This window comes from Trichosurus vulpecula, chromosome 5 (assembly GCF_011100635.1).
Source record: "Trichosurus vulpecula isolate mTriVul1 chromosome 5, mTriVul1.pri, whole genome shotgun sequence".
In the NCBI taxonomy this organism is placed as follows: Eukaryota; Metazoa; Chordata; class Mammalia; order Diprotodontia; family Phalangeridae; genus Trichosurus; species Trichosurus vulpecula.
The window spans coordinates 150,603,672-150,622,847 of NC_050577.1; the positions used below are offsets into that span (position 1 = coordinate 150,603,672).

The window sequence follows — 19,176 nt, forward strand, 5'->3', positions numbered from 1 at the left end:
AACCAGATTAAAATGTAATTGGGAAATGCTCAACAAAATAAATAAAAATACAATAGAAATCTAGAAAATATCAAAGGTAGATTTCTAAGTCAATATGCTGCCAAGGATCTGTTTCTATTTGAGTTTGACATCACTGCTATAAGGTAGTGATGTCAAACTTATATAGAAAAAGGAGGCCACTAATCTGTACATAATGGATACATATTGACTTAGTTTTAAAATGAAATGTCATCTATATTTTGTTGTATTTTTATTTATTTTGTTAAATATTTCTTAATTACATTGTTAATCTGGTTCAGCTACACTTGGGAGTTTTATGGGCCACATGTTTGACACCCCAGCAGGTGAAAGATGAAATGCCTTAGGAAACAAATCCAAGCATATCGTTTAATAAGCAGTGCATGCTAATTGCCTAACAAATCAGGACCAGACATCTTTGGCTTAGTGCTGAATACCCCCGAATACAGGGGAAGACAGACTTTTGTGCATTAAAAACAATTATTTGAATTAGACCAATTAATTAAAATAAAACAATTAACCAGGATACAAATTAGGTAATCTGATTTCTAACTGGAGAAAAAAATCAGGGACTTTCTAAGTTGGGAGGGGAAGGGCAAACAGGCACAATTCCCTGAAATGAGAGGTGTTCTACTCCCCCCAAATATCTGAATTCAATCAAAGGAACATGGAAGCAATAACTGATTAACCAGTATGGGGCCAGTTTTCAGATAAGACCTATGAGTTGCCTGAGATGCGTAACGGTGAGAAAACTCCTTGTATCAATCCTTGGATCCGACTGGGTTTTCTGGTCAGCATAACCTAAGTCCTTAGTCAAGGGTCTCTAAGCAGTAGGTAGAAATGGTCCAGCTTCCTAGAAATGCAGGGCTAGGTTCAAACAATGAAGCAAAGTCTTCTCACAATTACCACAATTGAATAAAGTTTTTTCACAAGACAGAAATTGGACTAGACCCAGAATTGAATAGAAAGGGAACTAAGCTAGATCCAGAATTGAGTCACAAGATGGAGTCAGGTAAGTTCACTCAATTCCTATTACCAGTTGCTGTTCTAATCCCCTCACACCTCTGCTCTGGGCATAATAGTTGATATTTATGTAGTTCTTACCTAGGGTCACACAACTAGTGTCTGAGACCAGAGTTGAATGCAGAGAGATAATCTTCCTGACTTCAGTCCCAGCCCTCTATCCACTGCACCACCTGGCTGCCCTGCATTAGATTAGAGATTTCCTGATGCCTAATTGCCAAATTTTAATTTCAAACAAATGAGGATGGTTCTGGAGTTCACTTTCAAAAATCCACTATCATTTTTAACCTTCAAAATATCTATCTCATTTTATTCGTAGTTGGGTCTGCCCTGTCTACAAGTCTATTTTACATGATGAGTAATTACAGGCATAAATGCCACACTTAATCTTGGAAGAGTTATGTTTTTGTGCCAATTTTTCCTACTCCAAATAGGAACTCCAGCTGTTGTATAAAAAATAGAGAAGTAAAGGGTAAAAGGTGGGATCGCTCCCATACTGCCTTTATAGTATACTTACCCTTGAGAGAAGAAAGATAATGGATATTGTTGGGAAGGCAAGGGGATGCTCCCTTGGTTTGGGAGTTTGGATATCTGGGTCTCAGATCTGATGACGCTGATATGCTATAAGAACTTGGGCAAACCTTTTAACTTCTCTGAGACTCAATCTCTTATTTGCAAAATGATGAATTGAGAGGTAGAGAAGCAGGGATTTGGGTTCCTGTCTCTAAGATTCCTTCCACATCACCACTCTACTAGGAATTTTACCTCCATGGTCAAAAGGAAAGTGAGAGCTGGATGGGAACCATAGGGAATGACAGCCTTCTGCTAGGGACAATTTACTTTTGAACCTGACTGGGAAAGAATCTTTCAATTACCAAGGAAAGTAAATGCGAGTGATAAGGGCTAATTAACTCTAAGGTTACCTTCTGTTTACTTGCTAGGTATCTTGAATGGACCTATTTATTTGCATGTTAAATCACCCATTAGACTGTAAGCTCCTTGAGGGAGCTTATTTTCATCTTTCTTCATATCCCCTGAGTTTAACAATGCCTAGCACCCACTAGGCACTTAATCAAATGAAAACTCTTGAGGACCCATCGCAACTGAGCATGACACTGAAAAGTAAATGAATCAAAAACATCCCTATTTTTCTACCATTTAAATTAAGGTAGAACTCTCATACAGAGGTAACTATTATTTAAGCAGATATATCCTGGTTCTTCTGCAACATCCATCAGGCAGCATGACAGATTAAAATTCCAAAGATATCATAACAGTTTAAATGCACTGACTTGCACAGTAGGTACATTTTTAAAAGACACTTTGGCAGTTGCATACTTTGGAAAACACTGACTTTGAGATTAAGGACTGCCACAACCCTAAGAGAATGTCTTGAATGAAGGAGAACCAAAGCTTCACATTTTGTCATTCGGGTCATAATCATCATGTACTAAATCATAATTTTGTTTGTTCCTGCTCTCTGGTGATTCTCCCAGCTTGCTCTTACAATGGTTATTTTTTCCCCCTCTAGGAGATGACTGTTCTGTTTTTAGTCATGACCTTCCCAGTTACATTAAGGACAATTTTGAGTCAGAAAGAGTCACCGAAGTAAATTGGGAAACCATACAAGGTGGTGTAATTGGAAATGGATGTGGACAGCTGTCACCCTATGCCCATGGAGACTCACTGTACTTTAATGGATGTCAGATAAGGCAAGCTGTTACAAAACCACTGGACCTCACCCGAGCAAGGTAATAAATGACGCTACATTCAGTTCTGGAAATAGTGTGCTGAGTGTATATAGAACCAATTCTCCACTAACCAAAGTAATGGGGTGGATCCCTAGTACACATTCTCAAAGGCAGATAACCCATATATGCCTGGACTTTAGGATTTCTTCAGCTTACCTGGCTTCCCAATTATACTTTACTTAAATGACCATTAGAATCTGTTTATAATTCTCAGCACACATTGGCTGAGGGGTAGATATTTAGGAGTGAAGATATTTTTACTTCATTGTCCTGTTAACATCCTCAGTGGCCTGTTTGACTTATGTTGCCTTTCAGCGCATACAAAGTACAGAGGCCTTCAGCATTTCGGTAAAGTTTATATGTAACAAACATATAGATTTAATAATCAAAATTTTTCTTAATATGAAATTAGCCTTTAGAATATATTATTAAATAGAAATTTAACAAACTGCAGCATTAACATGTATGTCAGAAAACCGGATGCTTCTCTTTGATGCAGATTTTGATACAAGAAACACACACACACAAAACCAACTTTAATACTTGTCATTTTCTTTAAAATTTATTTCCCCTGGCTTTCGTTTTGGGTTTTGTTTTTTTTTTACAGCAAAATAATGTTTGTTTTACAAATCGGGAGCACTTCACAGACAGACAGCTGTAATACCAATCTGAGTGACCCCAACACCGTGGACAAGGCAGTTTTACTCCAATATAGTGTGAATAATGGCATCACTTGGCAAGTCATCGCACAGCATCAGCCAAAGGACTTTATACAAGCCCAAAGAGTGTCCTATAATGTTCCACTGTAAGTACATTATCACAAATACCTACTGTAATCTTCTGTTGGGGGGGGAGGGGCAGAGATGAAAAAATGAAAAATAAAAGCTATCATCTATTTTCTAACACTGACCAATAAACAAAGAATAAAGAATAATAATTAAGGTGGAAATAATTACATTGCTGTTTCATTATTTATGATTATCATTTGCATGTTGACCCTTATCTGCCATTTCTAATCTTTTAAAAGTCAACATTAGTAAACATCTCATATTAATTGAGAACACTGTACTAGATGCTATGAGAGAAATGTAAAGATTTCAAGACTCTGAGCTGGAAGGCACCTTTAAGGTCATATAGCCTAAACCTATCATTTTGTAGATGAGAAAAAGCTGAGGCCCATAAAGATGAAATGATGTGGCCAAGGACAATCAAATAGAAGAGTCAGGATACGAAACCAGGTCCTTGGCTATCACACCCAGTAGTGTTCTTTTCACTATACTATATTAGCATGGTCCCTCATGTAAATTCTAAACCTTTGGGAGTATTTATAGAAGTACCTATTACTGCAGCTAATCCAAATCCTATATTTTTGAGATCATGTTTCCGTTTCAAAAATTAAGCCCCAGAAAATTCTTCTTTTCCATATTTAACTTGACTTCTCCTTCTATTTGTAACCCTAGGGAGGCACGAATGAAAGGAGTTTTACTTCGTTGGTGGCAGCCACGCCACAATGGAACAGGTCATGATCAGTGGGCTTTGGACCATGTCGAAGTCGTTCTGTGAGTATCTGAATCATGTCACACCATGTCCATTTCAGAGGGCTTTTGAAATTCCTTCAGTATGGCATGATCCTTAAGGCAACTAGAACTCTTCCTGAATAATGCTGTCTGCCAGATTCCTTTGGCTTACATCCTTCAATGACTGCAAAAAGTCTATAGATTATAGTCGATCACTGAAGAAGGAGAAAACAACTAAATAGAACAATAGTCTGTGTGCCTTAGAAATTTCCGTAAGGAATATATTCATATTAAATTTTTATAATATTTGTTAAATTGGTTAGGGCAGGAATCTCTAGGAACAGGGAAAAACAATGTACCATGACTGTTGCTTGATGAGGTGATTTGCACTTATGTTCATTTAAGAGTGAACTGTCTAGCTCTCTGTAGACTATCACTGATAGAAATATCCAAGAATATGTATTAGCCACTGAGGCCTTAATCATTTTTCCCTTTAGTGGGAAGAATACAGCTCAGAGAAGCTTTCACTTTATCAGATTCTCATTCTCAAGTCTTTTCCACAGCTTTCAAATTGTGTGTCTTCACTTCATCATTTGTCCCATATAATGATGATAGGGGTGTCTCATCACTCTCAATTAGCCCAATTGACTATGTTCCCTCACAGAGAGATGACTTGCTTTTTCTCTAACAATCTAGTTCCTGTAGAACTGAAATGCTTATGTCTCGACGGGTTCGGACTGATGGCTCCCCGTGGTTGACAAGGAGAGGCGAATCTTCCCGGTAGATAGGTTCAAATGTTCATTCTGTTTACCAAAAAACAAAAGCACTGAAATCAGTCTTTTTTGCTGATTTCAGTCATTTTGAAAGTGAAATTTAAATAATCAATTGGTAGGAATGCCACCAGATTTTTGTTTTCTTTCCATCATAGCCATGAACCAAATTATTTAATCTTGAGTTATCTCTTGACTTAGTTTTCACTGAGGCACCTGCTTGCATGGCATCCATATCAACCCCCAACCAAAGAGCAAAACAGTCCCCACACCAGTCCCCACTGTGCGCTCTGCTGCTTCTACACAACTTGCTGGGCTCTGCCTCCATAACATAAAGGTGAAGTTGAAAGAAATGGAGGGAGGGTCAATGATTTCCAGACTCACCTTGAAATGAAATAAGAGGCTGACCTACCTACTACTATTGCTAAGACAGACAGTGATTTTTACTAAGGCATCCCCTTCTGGGTTCTGAAATGAATCTTTACAAGGTAAAGGATTTTAGAGCAATTTTGCTATGATTATTTTTCCCTTTAGGGTGATTAAACAAATCTCCCTAAGACATCAGTCTACTTTCAAGTCATGTGTCTCTTGCCAAGAAAAATTTGCATCCACATTGCTTCTTGTCCCTGGAATATCTGAACAAGCTCCTATGGAAGCATCAGTTCTTGACAATCTCAGAAAGAACACACTATTTTGGCATTACCTTGGGGACCCCCAACAATCATGTGTTCTTTCCCTCCCAGCTACCAATGAAATTTCAGTTAACTTTTTTTATTTCTATCATATGATTAAGAAGCCCAAAATCTCTATAATTTCTATCCCCTTGGACTCAAAAGAAAGAGACAGAAAGTAAATATACATATCCAAGTTACAAAGTAATCCAATGACAGGGCTGGAAGGAAAATTTAATGTTCCTCTTTCTCAGTCCAGGGCTTTAAATTGGCTCCAGGGTATCAAAAAGGACACAAACAGCAAGTGCTTGTATCACAACTCTTGGGAATTATGTCATCTAACTTTTTGGACTGAGTCATTCATTAATGGCCAGTAGAGAGTTGTTGGTGTTGCATTTTTAAAACTATCAACATACATTGAGTTATTATGAGTGACAGTTCAGATAATATAATGCTTATTTATTTCACTGGTGCTGCTGTGATCTGGACTTTCAAGGTAACTACATTTTGACCCCCAGGTCAGATAATTCTCAGAACTCAAAGCACTAAAGATTTGACAATCCTAGAAATCTTCTATAGGTTCTGTACACACTCAACCTATATTACTTCCTCTGGCTGTCAAGTACACTAAAATGTTTTCCTTACATCTTTAAAGAAAGAAATGAGAATTGCTACAAAATGCACTGAATACAGTTCTTTTTTCTACACACTAAAAAAAGAATCATCTAGTTTCTTTCTTGGGTAAATAATTCTAAAAGTCTGTACTGTTGTTGATTCTTTATCAAGGAAGTTTAATAGCATAACTCTCAAACATTATTTTTACCACTACATGAATTCCTTCTACTTTTCCTCTTCGTTTACCTCTTTGAAGAAAAATAATATAAAGTTAGGTTCAGTAAATTAGTTTTGCTAAGAAACCTTTATATCACAAAAGCATTTCAGTTCAGTCATGCATTCAGCATATCTGGGAATGTATGATTTAAGTTATGAGACTAGACAGTTTAGTATGTAAGGTGCAATTCACAACAGCTCATCTTAACTACTCCCCAATAAACACATCTACCTAGAAGATTCCCAAATTAATTGTGAGGGCAAAAGCTTCAATATGATCAAGGAGAGGTATTTATTTTCACCTTCAGAGTAAATCATTCTCTTTCTAAAACATACTTTAGACTACACCTTTCCCTTCAAAGGTTTAACTTTTAAGGAAATTACATTTTCAGAACCATATTTTTGATGTTTTCCATTTGTCTTATTATTTAACATTTCTATGCCACTATACATTTTCCAAGTATATTTTTAGCATCGTCAGCTAATTTGTACTTAATTTGATAGTTTAGTAAACTAACTTCATTCATTCATTTTCTGTGTCTAAAATAAATAGAAAACACAACAATATTAAAAATAACAATTTAAAGCAAAGGGAACCAAAATGCCTAAGCAGCATTCATGCTGCCTTCCAAAACTATCACCAATTACTTATGCAGCTTTTGTTTGCTTAGGAATAGAAAAGTACACCTAAAAAGCCCCATCAATTCAAAGTGTTATTCTCTGAAACTTGCTTTTTCTAATAGCCTTCCTAGTTGGAGACGAGGATGACATCTCAAAAGAGTAGTGCATCTAGAAATGTAGCTATCAACATGTTATTAAAACTAAAGGTCTAGGATGTTTATTGCTGCTTACGTATTTTTTTAAATATGTCTGACTGTATTTTAAATCAAGACTGACCACAGAGTTTTTTGGGTTTGGTTTGATTTGGTTTTGGTTTTTTGTGTTTTGTTTTTTTGGTCTGCCTCTTAGGCAGTAAATTAGTGGTCAAGCATGGTATCTTATGCTGAGTTCAGTCTCAGCCCCTGCCCTCAATATTAACCACAAAGCAATAGTTAGTTGATAACCAATTTTAATTACAATGTCAAGATAGTTTGAAAACTCATGAATCTTAAATGGATAGAGATAGGACTCAAGCTTTGATTTCACTGATGAAGGGCACTCCCAGATAAGAAAACTCTCACTATCAAAGCAGGCTGATACCTCCTCTGTAATTTGTACCTAGAGCACTGAGGGGTTAAATGACTTTGCCAGGGTGATAAAACCTATAGAATCTATCCACTGTGCCATGCTTCCTCTCCTCAAATGACTATATCACCTAATAACTATTTGGATGAGTCCTATTGAATAGCTCTGTTTCATTTTTAAAATACGTTTTGTGACAAGGATTTCAGTTTCCTAAATAGGGGCATACATACTGGCAGGCCTTAAAAGACAGAAATTTAAATATGTTATGAACATTTAACTCACCTGCTTAATGTCCAATAGCTGCTTGAAAAAAAAACTTCCATTTCTGATACTTCTCAATAAAACTGAACAAAAAGGTACTTCAGAATGAAATTAGTCCCTAATATTCTGCTAAATATAAATACCTAAAACATCATGAATTATCCCCACCCCAGCCTCCTTAGCTCTATCAACTAAGCAAATGTTTCACTTGTAAAGTCAGAATGACATGGGATGAAACATCTATGAAGCAATTAAAGGGAAGTGGAGAATGTCTGGATTTGTTAGCTAGAATAGAATATTTTCTCTTCAGGAAATGTTTGTGAATACATTTTGGGCAGATCCCTCACAAGATCCATGCTGGTGGTGGTTCTTCTTAGGATAAAAGAGTACGTCCTACCAATCTAAGAGCATTTTTTTTTTGCTGGGGACTCCTGCTTATATCCTAAGAACTTCCCACACCCAACTATGCATTTCATTTGCACATTTCATTATCCTTTGTCCTAGTCCAAGTCACAACCTGTCATCTGCACAATGAAGTAGCACAATTTTTGCATGTGTATATTGAAAGTAATTTCTTTATAAAACAGTGAGCCTTTTAAAATGTGTCTAAAAGTTCAAATTTCCTAAGAAAGTGGAAAAAATGTACTATCAGATACAATCAAAAAGCATTTATCACATTTTGATAAGCATATTAATTCTGCCATCACCATCACATCATGCTATTCATTTTCAAGATAATGTCACATTTTTGGCACAAATGATTTGTTAAAAAAAAAAAGCATACTGGACTTGCTGCAAAGTATCTTTGCCCTGTATTTAAATCTGAACTCTATTATCTAGTTTAATGGGCTTTCCTATTGCCCATTTCTTATTATCTCTAGAAATCAGCATCTTGTAAAATAAAGAACAAAACAATTAAAACAATAAGAAAAGTTGTAATAATACCTTAACATTTATACTTTATTCACAACATTTATGCCAAATGTAGTACTTATAGCTATTTGTATTTTGACATATGATTATGAGCAAATATTGCATGTTGTATCATATAAAAAAGATTATTATATACACCGGTTTAAAAAGAATATGAAATAATTTTTTCCATTTTTATTTTCAAAAGAGATGAAAAATCCTATATTGCCTCTAAGCCTCATCAGACTTTTATGACTAATCACAGTGCTGCATGCATTGAAAGGCATTTTTTAACTTGTGTTATATTTCATTATTTGCTGTCATTGGTTTTACACTAGAGTAAGGTAAGTGCTATTACTGAATGTTGGGAAATGCTTAGTAGTGAAGCTTCTTCAATTTCACCTGTTAAGAGGGGTGGGTGGGAAACAGGATGATGACTTTACCACTGAAGAAAGTCTATTCAGCAAATGAGATTACTGGCAATCTTTGAAATATCTATGTAAACTAAGAATTGTCAGTCAAGGTCATTAAACTATCCATAATTTAACACCATACCTCTACATACCATACTTTAGTGGTTTTGGATAAAGGATGCTCCCAAATACACACCACAACCCTAAAATGAGTTCTCTTATAAAAGAAAAACATTTAGGTACACACTAAAAAATAATGATTATATGTCTTTTTGGTTTTATGTAAGCTAAATACATTTTTTTTCAATGCCTATATTTGAATCAATGCAGCATATACAAAGCATGGTTAATCATCCTTGGCTCCATACAAATCTTCAGATCTTAATGAGCTGCCTTGAAGATTACACATCAAACTGTTTTAAGTCCATGTTTAAAAGTAAACTCTTTAGGAAGATTAGAGGGGAAGGTAATAGTTCATTATAGACACAGAGGCTTTCATCCATGGTACTGGTAAATTCTAGTTCTTACTTTTGGCTCAAGTTGGTCAGTTTTAGTATATACTCATATATGCAAAACAGTGATTTTTATATTTTAAAGCTGAAAAATGAAGGTTTGAATTTTATGTAAGGAATAGTGAAGAAAGCATAGGATTCACAATTGCTTCTATTGCTCTGACCAAAGACAAATGCAGGAGCATTTCATTGGTGAGTATGAATGGTAGTCCAGACGATATTAAAGTCCACATGGTTCATTTAGCCTTACATTCACCAATACAAACCAACATGCTACCTGATAGTTAAGTAGCTTATCTTTGCATCCAATGCAATGTTTTGTTTTTGGTTTTTTTTTTTACTATGGACACAGCATTTACTTTGGTTGTGAAGAAGTTAATGATAATTAAAAAGTCTCAATATGTATAAAGTTGCTGTTACTTTCCCAATCTGCATCATCATCCTCCATTTTATTAGAAACCGAATCCCCTCAGAAATCACCTGATTTTTAAAAATTAAAGAATAAAACCCAAAGGGGTCAGGAGTCACACTGACTACTCCAATGATCTTTCCATGTCTGTGCCTGCTGTGCTAGAATGGTGGTGTTTTTAATTCAATATGCCATCCAAATTCCCAAACTCCTACTGAAAGAATAGAAAATATAGTAACTGCTTCTAAGGATCTACTGTAATTCATTCTGCCTTCTTTCAACCAAAGATAATTGGAAGGGTTTTTTTTTAACTGTACCTTTTCTAGCCACTGCCATAATCAACTGAAGATGGTTCATGTTGTCCTATAAATGTGACTTGGGGACAAGTATGACATACTTCAGGGCTGCTAGGTGGCTCAGTGGATAGAGTGTTCCAGGTCTGGAGTCAGAAAGACTCATCTTCCTGATCTCAAATCCATCCTTAGACATTTACGACTTGTGTGACCCTGGGCAAGTCACTTAACTGTTTGCCTTAGTTCCTCATCTGTAAAGTGAGCTGGAGAAAGAAATGGTAAACCACTCCAGTATCTTTGCCAGGAAAACTCCAAATGAGCTGAGAAACAACTAAGCAACAAATTACATACTTCCTCTGAATTTATAATGAAATCTGGTTACTGTTATAATCTGAACAAAAGACTGAATCCTTATGGTTTCCTTCAGACCTAGTACGGTTTCCATCATTATATTCTCTCATCATATTCATCAGAAAGACAAGCATGGCCATGGATCTGCTTCAAAGAGACTTTAAACAGGGCACAAAAGCAGTATGGATCACTACTCTCAAAAGAAGCCTGTCATCTTTAAGCTTATTAAAATTCTTCTAAATACCTGGATATTAAGTTAGATACTTGAAAGCTGCTGCAAGTTTTCAGTGACTGTAGTTTACTAAGGTGTTTTCTAGAAAGTAGAAAAAGTTTTAATGCAATTTCCCAAATGTTTGACTTGCAACCTGAATGCACTTAGAGATTATTAGAAGATCCTAGTACATTAGAATTATATGTAATTTACTCCAGAAACTGTTGCCACATCCCAAAGTAGAAGCTATATCAAAATACAGATTGAGTCAGTATTTTGACCACTAGAAAAAATGACTGAGCAAACACTATACAGCATTATAGGAACTTCATTAATATATATTAATTTATATTTTCAGGCAAAGAACAGTTAACAAATTTTTATTAAGCCCCTGATAGATACCAGGCAATGGTGATAAATGCACACAGTCCCTTCCTTCAAGGAGCTTGTACTTTATTGGAGAGGCACAAATTTGCAATATCATTATAAGGTGATTTTTGAAAGAGAAAGGGCAGGAAAAGCCCCACGTACGTGTGTACGTGTTATGTGAGTTGTCTTGAAGGAGATAAGAAGTTTTCAGAGGTAGAGGTGAGAAGGGGAGGGGCCAGCAGTGCAAAGCCACAGAAATGAGTTACCATGTATGGGCAACCAGGAAGAAGACAAGTTTGCTGGGCCATAGGGAATATAAAAGGGAGTGATGAGACTGGAAAGGGAGGTTAAGACCAGGCTGTGAGGGATTTAAGTGTTAAACAGAGGAGTTTATATTTAGTTTTAGAGATAATAGGTATTCCCAGGAGTTAACTGAAAAGGAGAGTAACATGGCAAAACTTACACTGTAAGAAAATCAATATGGCAACTATGTGAAGGATAGATTGGAATAAGAAAGATATGTGAGGCAGAGAAGCTAATAAGGAAGTGAGTGTGATAGTCCGGGGTGGGGAACCTGTACCTCAAGGCCACATGTAGCCTTAAGGCTGCAGGTTTCCCACCCCTAGCTCCATGCAAGAGGTAATGAGGACCTGAACTAGGGCAGTGCCCAGGTGAGTAGAAAAAGACATGTGCTGAGACACAAATGATATGTCATAGTTACATAAATTCATTCATTGAAGTATGTTTAAAACATCAAAATTAGAACAAGAAATATAAGCTTCTGACAGGCTGATGGCTGTAACATTAGGGATATAAGGTGCCAGGTCTTGTCTCCTCAAATAAATAAATATTGATTGAATAAGTAGGGAATTTGAAGTAGTACTATAATAATTCCATAATCACTTAGGAGAACTGCTTTGGAATCAATGAATAATGTATCAAAGAAAATACAAAACATAACTTTGTTCTTTTTCAATTGAGGAAAAAGTATATGAACCTTATATTTTGTACATGTTAATTTTTCTGAGTTCTAAATTTAAAGCCTTTTGTTTGCTTCAATTTAAGGCACTTGAAACCCTTTAATTACATTTTTCATTGTTTAGTCACATTTTTTGGTCTTGTCTGACTCTTCATGACCCCATTTGAGTTTTTCTTGGCAAAGATACTGGAATGGTTTTCCATTTCCTTCTCCAGTTCATTTTACAGATGAGGCAACTGAGGCAAATAGGGTTAAGTGACTTGCCCAGGGTCACATAGCTAGTCTGAGGCCAGATTTGAACTTCAGGCTTGGCACTCAGCCACCCTAGCTGCTCTCTAGTTACATTTTACTTAACAAATATTCCAAATATAGTAATTATAATTCTTTTAGCTTATGGTAGTAATGAATAATGGTTCTCAATAGGAAGTCAATCAACAAATATTCACTAAGAACCTACATTATGCCAAACACTACGGGGAGAAACAAAAAGATAAATCAGCCATGGATATAAATAACAGTACAAGGCAATAATATATAAGAACAGTGTAGACAATAAATACTATGGTTCAGAGAAGGAATAAATTATTTCTGGTTGTGTTGATTACGAAAGGGCTTTGAACTGGGCATTGGAGGATGGATAAATTTTCAATGAGCAAAGATTTTTTTAAGATGAGTTCTCCAGGAGAAGGAAATAGTGTGAACAAAAGTTCAGAGAGGGTAAGGCAGAGCAGAGACAGAACAAAATGAGCAAAGAATAGTGTATGGAATATATTAGAATTATATATATGTATACGTAATGTAGAATATATTAGAATATATAGAGTATAGAATGGTGGGAATGGTCAGTTGGTGGCGATATTGTGGGTCACTGCCTGGCTAAGGAATCTAGAAGTTTTCTGTAGGTCTTGAGGATATACACTCATGGTTTTTGAGTTAGGGAATGATGTGATAGAAGCAGCATTTCAGGAAGAATAGTTCAGCAAGATGGAGGGAGAAATACTGGAGGCAAACCAGAGACCTATACTAGGATGCTGACAAAAGGAATGGAAAAGAAGGAATATGAACTAGATGTTCTGAAAAAGCAAGTTTCCTATACAAAAGCCAGATATCTGGTCATTTTGGTTTTTATTAAAAATAAAGGCTACTTCATATAAGCAAAAAAGTCATCAAAAAAGTAGAAGATTAATTTTACTAATGCTAAATATGTCTCAGTTATCAATCATAATTGATCACAGACAGGTTTCAGGGGGAAAAAAATAGACTTATCTCAGATGGAGGGAGTAGACCTTGTTGAAAAAAATTTTTTTTTGATTAGTCACTTCTGTACTTTTATCAGTGTACAAAGATCTGGGTGAAAACTTCCTTTGCCACTGTAGATCGATATACCCATGGTGCTTTGCATAATGCCTCCCACAGAGCAGGTGTTCAATAAATATTTTTAACTGGCTGACTTCCTATCGAGAACCATTAATTATAAGGCTAAAAGAATTGTAATTCTTAAGAGAGTGGCCAGGCAGACTAAGATTAAGTAACTTTCCTGACATCACAAAATCTAGTTTAAAATTAGACAGAGAAATTCATAATTTTAGACAAACTCTGATTCTTGTGTTTTTCCACCAATAGCTTCTAGAGGAGATTGGGTGCACCATGCTATAATTTCCAGCACTTTAACAGCGAGTAAAAATTGGAAGACTTTACCAGAAATAGTTTGGATTTTTTCATATATATGTATATGCACATAAATATATCATATACAAATATACATCTATATATAATGGGTTGAAAAAACTAAGAAATAATTAGTATTCAAATATTTCATGAAAATATTTGTTTTACATCTGTGTTTTATTATAAACAGGAAAAACATACTTGTCAAGTAGATTGTAGTACTTTTGATTAAATAAAATCTGATTTAAAAATTCATGTAAAAATGTAACAGTAACATTTTTATTCTCTTCTAAAAACCCAACTTCCTATTTTACCTCTAAATTTTCCCCTTTACCTCATTACATTTTACTTTTTTCTATTAAGAGCAAAAAATTTTAGCATAAACAGATGCCTTGCCAGTACTACAATCAGTACTACAGTCACTAATTACCAAAGAGCTATGTCATCCAGTCAAAAATAAATCTCTTACCATTTCATCTCCTATACACGTTTATGATGAACATATCTGTGGTATAGAATTATAAATTTGGAGTTGGAAGGGCTCTTAGAGGCTACCAAGTCCAACTCTCATTTTACAGATCAAGAAACTGAGGCACAAAGAGGTATAATGAATTGCCCAATATCACACAGTTAGTGTCTGAAGCAGGATTTTAATTCATTCACATCTTCCTGATTCTAAGTCCAGCACTTGTCTTTGCATATCACAGTTCTATTAATCCATACAATTGGTGCTTTCTATGGCACCATGAAATGATATTACAAATGGCTTCAGAACCATGAAAACCTTCAACAAAATCAGTGACTTTTTAGAAGGCAGATAATTTTGGCAGCTGCAAAAGCATACGAGGAGTTAGTAGCTACTGCCTAACAAACTTATTGTGTGCTTGAGAGTTGTTTCCTTCCAGTGGTCTTATAAAGAATATTTCATTGAAAGTACCTTAGGGTACATTTGCAGTGTAAGGAGAAAATGAGTAAGTCATATATGGTAGCTTTACATGTCATCTTACCTGCACGTAGTATGTACTTGATAAATGTGTATTAATTTTTTATCAATATGCCCTGAGATCCACTTGCAATTTGTTTCTGTTTCTTGAAAAGAATATTCCCCATGTAATGACATTTTTCTAGTATCTCCTCACCCTCCTCTTCTGTCTCATACTCTGGTTATCCAACTATTGATTGCTGATGTGAATTTTTGCAGTACTCAGTATTATAAGGGAAACCACAATACAGTTGGTAGGGACTTCCACATTAAAGACTATGATGAACAAAAAAAAAAGAGAAAGGGAGAATGTAGCCACAACTGCCTATTGTTTAGGGATGGCAGCATCACAGTGCAATCCAGCATTCTGAGAATGGGCCTAAGTATGCAAAACAGAAGGAGGCTAAGACAAAAAATTGTCTTAGCTACAAAAAAAGGAATAAAAATTAAAGTCTTGTAAAGTAAGAAAAGCTGAAGGAGTCATATTGGGGTATAGGGTAAGCTTCTTCCCAGTCTTAAAATAATTTGAATCAAGTGAATATTAACAGCAATGATTCAGGTGTAGAAAATGTAAGAGCAGAATAGATTCAGTTCATTTATGCTAGAGAATATAATATCTTTACGAGTTTGGATAACTGGTTATAACAGCTTACAAGTGTAGACACTCAAAAATGTCTTTAGTTAATCTTTCCCTGAAGGGGAATGTCCCAGTTATCCAACTGCCCCAGAAAATTTCAAAATAAATAAAAAATAAATCACTTCAGCAAGCAAACATTATTAAGCACCTACTATGTGCCAGGCACTGTGCTAAGCACTGGGAAGATGGAGAAGGTCCTTACCCTCAAAGAACTTTCAATCTAATAGAGGAGACTACAAACAAATAACTATGTTGAAACAAAATATATCCTGGATAGATTGGAGGCAATATCAGAGGGATGGTCCTAGCATTAAGGGAGATAAGGAAAAACTCCTTGTAAATAGTGGGATTTTAGCTGAGACTTGAAGCCAGGGAAGGTAGGAAGTAATCACAAGGTTATAACTTAGGACCCAAAACAGATTTTGCTTTAAGTGATATTTACATTTCTTTCTCCTGACCCCACTTCCTTTTAACAGCACTCGCAAACAAAATTACATGATGAATTTTTCACGACAACATGGGCTCAGGCATTTCTACAACAGAAGACGAAGGTCACTTAGACGATACCCATGAAGAAACAAATTGTTTTATTTTTCCTCCCAACATGTGATGTGTTGCTTTCCAATCTTCTAAATCTAGCACTGCATCTGGTATCAGGACTTTTCTGCGAAAGGCTTGATGAGTAACTGAAAGCTTTTCTCCAGACAGAGTGTACACCACTTTTTCACACTGTGAACTAATGAGAAGTGACTTATTTTCTCATAACTAAATGTTTTAATGTTGATGTGTCTGTGGAAATTGTGATCTGTTGTAATATCAGTTACAGTGGCAGTATTGGAAGTAAGCAACTAACTGTTTAACAGGAAAAAAACTTTAAGCACAAAAACTTAAGAGATTTTATGTTTTAAAATGACATTTAATACAGTATTTAACATTCTTGGTCACATAGCTATTTAAGTGGACTGTATTTCAGCTATGTATCATGTTTTATATGATTAAGTTATCATTGTTTGTCCTTTATGTACTCTCTTCTACAACATAACACATTGGCACTGTATTGACTTGTTATGTTGTTGTAATATTTTGCTGCTGATTTTTTGGGGCTACTTACACTCTGATATCATGCAGGAAGTAAACAGAAATTAATGATTGAGAAGACACTTGTAAAGGCATTGCTATCTCCTTTAATATTACTCTTCAATATGTCTGTGGGTTAGCGTTGTTTTGTGGATAAGAATGACCTAAATTTTTTTCTACTAAAGGACTGTGGATAAAGCACAACCCCTCTCACCCCACTCCCCCCAAAATCCCCTATTTCCTTATCTAAAGATAAATACAATTTTCTGTGGCTGATTTACTAACAGTAACTGCCATTTTGTGTTTGTGGTAACAGAGTGATTTGTAAAACAGTGGACGTTTTCATCGTGTTCTCTCTTTGTGACTTGTTTCTCTTGCGGGTCATATTTGTATCTTCTGATAAAGTTGTACCTACACCAGCAACAGTATGATGGTTGTATAGCCCTGAATTGTCTATCATCATAAATGCAATTTCACTTTAGGGTGAAATAAACTAAAGTTCCATGCTTCAATAAAGATTATGTCAAGAAAATTCCACTTGTCCATTGTCAGTTTTTAAAAATATAGTATCAAAAATGTTTGGTGGATTTGGTCAAGTTTGTAAAAACAAATGGCAAAGATATCTGGGTTGTGCTTATTCCTATTAATGCTAATGATAATGAAACTATATGGGAGTAGGCATCGCTGGAACCTTACTCTCATCAGAATTGACTCAAAGAGGGAATAACATACACATTCGGTTGGGTATAAAAATTTTTCTTACCCTGTAGGGAAGGGGAGGGGGACAAGAAAAGGGGGAAAACTGATAAAAGGGAGGGCAGACTGGAGAAGGTGGTGGGCAGAAGCAAAACATTGGGGAAGAAGGATAAGATGAAAGGAGAGAAAAGATAAGAAGTGTTAACAGTTAGCAATCATCACTGTGAATGTAAATAGGATGAACTCACCCATAAAATGGAAGTGGAGTGGATTAAAAAAAAAACAGAATCCAACAATATGTTGTTTACAAGAACACATTTGAAATAGATACACAGAGAGTAAAGGTAAAAAGCTGAAGCAGAATCTATTATGCTCCAGGTGAAGTTTAAAAAGCAAGGATAGCAATCATTATCTCAGATAAAGCAAAAGCAAAAATAAGTCTAATTAAAAGAGATAAGGAAACTACATCCTGCTAAAAGGTACCACGGACAACAAAGTAATGTCAGTACTAAACATATGCATCAAATGGTATAGCATCCAAATTTTTAAAGGCTAAGTTCAATGAGTTATAGGAGGAAATACACAGTGAAACTATACTAGTGGGGGATCCCAATTTTCCCCTTCCAGAACTAGATAAATCTAACCACAAGATAAACAAGAATGAAGTTGGGGAGGTAAATATAATTTTACAAAAGTTAGATAATGTAGCCCTCTGGAGAAAAAATGAATGAGAATAGAAAGGAATATACATTTTTCTCAGCAGTACACAAAAACTGACCATGTATATTAGGGCATAAAAACCTCATAACCAAATGCAGAAATATAAATGCATCCTTTTCAGATCATAATGCAATAAAAATTACATTCAATAATGGGTCATGGAAAGATAGATTAAAAATTAATTGAAAACTAAATAATCTAATCTCAAAGAATGAGTGGGTGAAAGAACAAATCATAGAAACAATAAATAATTTCATCAGAGAGAATGTCAACAATGAAACAGCATACCAAAATTTATGGGATGCAGCCAAAGCAGTCCTTAGGGGAAAATTTTTATCTCTAAATGCTTACACCAATAAAATAGAGAAAAAACAGGGCAATGAATTGGGCATGCAACTAAAAAACCTAGAAAAATAACAAATTAAAAATCACCAATTAAACACCAAATCAGAATCCTGAAACTCAAAGGAGATTAATAAAATTGAAAGTAAATCATTGAACTAATGAATAAAACTAGGAGCTAGTTTTATGGGGAAAAAACAACAAAATAGATATACCATAGATTAATTTGATTTATAAAAAAAATCAAGAATAAAAAGGCTAAATTCACCCCCCAATTAAGAGGAAATTAAAGTAAAAATTTGGAGTTATTTTACCCAATTCTATACCAATAAATCTGACAACCTAAGTGAAATGGATGAATATTTTTTAAAAATATAAATTGCCCAGGTTAACAGATGAGGAAATAGAATACTTAAGTAACCCTGTCTTAGTAAAAGAAATTGAACAAGTCATCAATGAATTACCTACGAAAAAATTCCCAGGGCCAAATGGATTCACAAACATTTCAACATTTAAAGAACTATCAATTCTAATGCCATACAAACTATTTGGAGAAATATGCAAAGAGTCCTGCCAAA

The 19,176-nt window shown here is 35.2% G+C and overlaps 1 protein-coding gene across 2 annotated transcripts in view; it reads left to right on the forward strand.

Annotated features, from left to right (window-relative positions):
• The window catches only part of RELN (reelin), a 560,642-nt gene extending 543,270 nt beyond the window's left edge, over positions 1 to 17,372 (forward strand). The window contains exons 61-65 of one of the 2 annotated variants that reach the window (XM_036762107.1): positions 2,573 to 2,792; positions 3,400 to 3,597; positions 4,253 to 4,351; positions 9,278 to 9,283; positions 16,240 to 17,372. In XM_036762107.1, coding sequence (XP_036618002.1) covers positions 2,573 to 2,792; positions 3,400 to 3,597; positions 4,253 to 4,351; positions 9,278 to 9,283; positions 16,240 to 16,336 — 620 coding nt within the window. In that variant the 3' untranslated portion in view covers positions 16,337 to 17,372. The remainder of the gene's footprint in view (positions 1 to 2,572; positions 2,793 to 3,399; positions 3,598 to 4,252; positions 4,352 to 9,277; positions 9,284 to 16,239) is intronic. The other variant, XM_036762108.1, reaches the window with a different exon arrangement.
• The last annotated feature ends 1,804 nt before the right edge of the window (positions 17,373 to 19,176 follow it).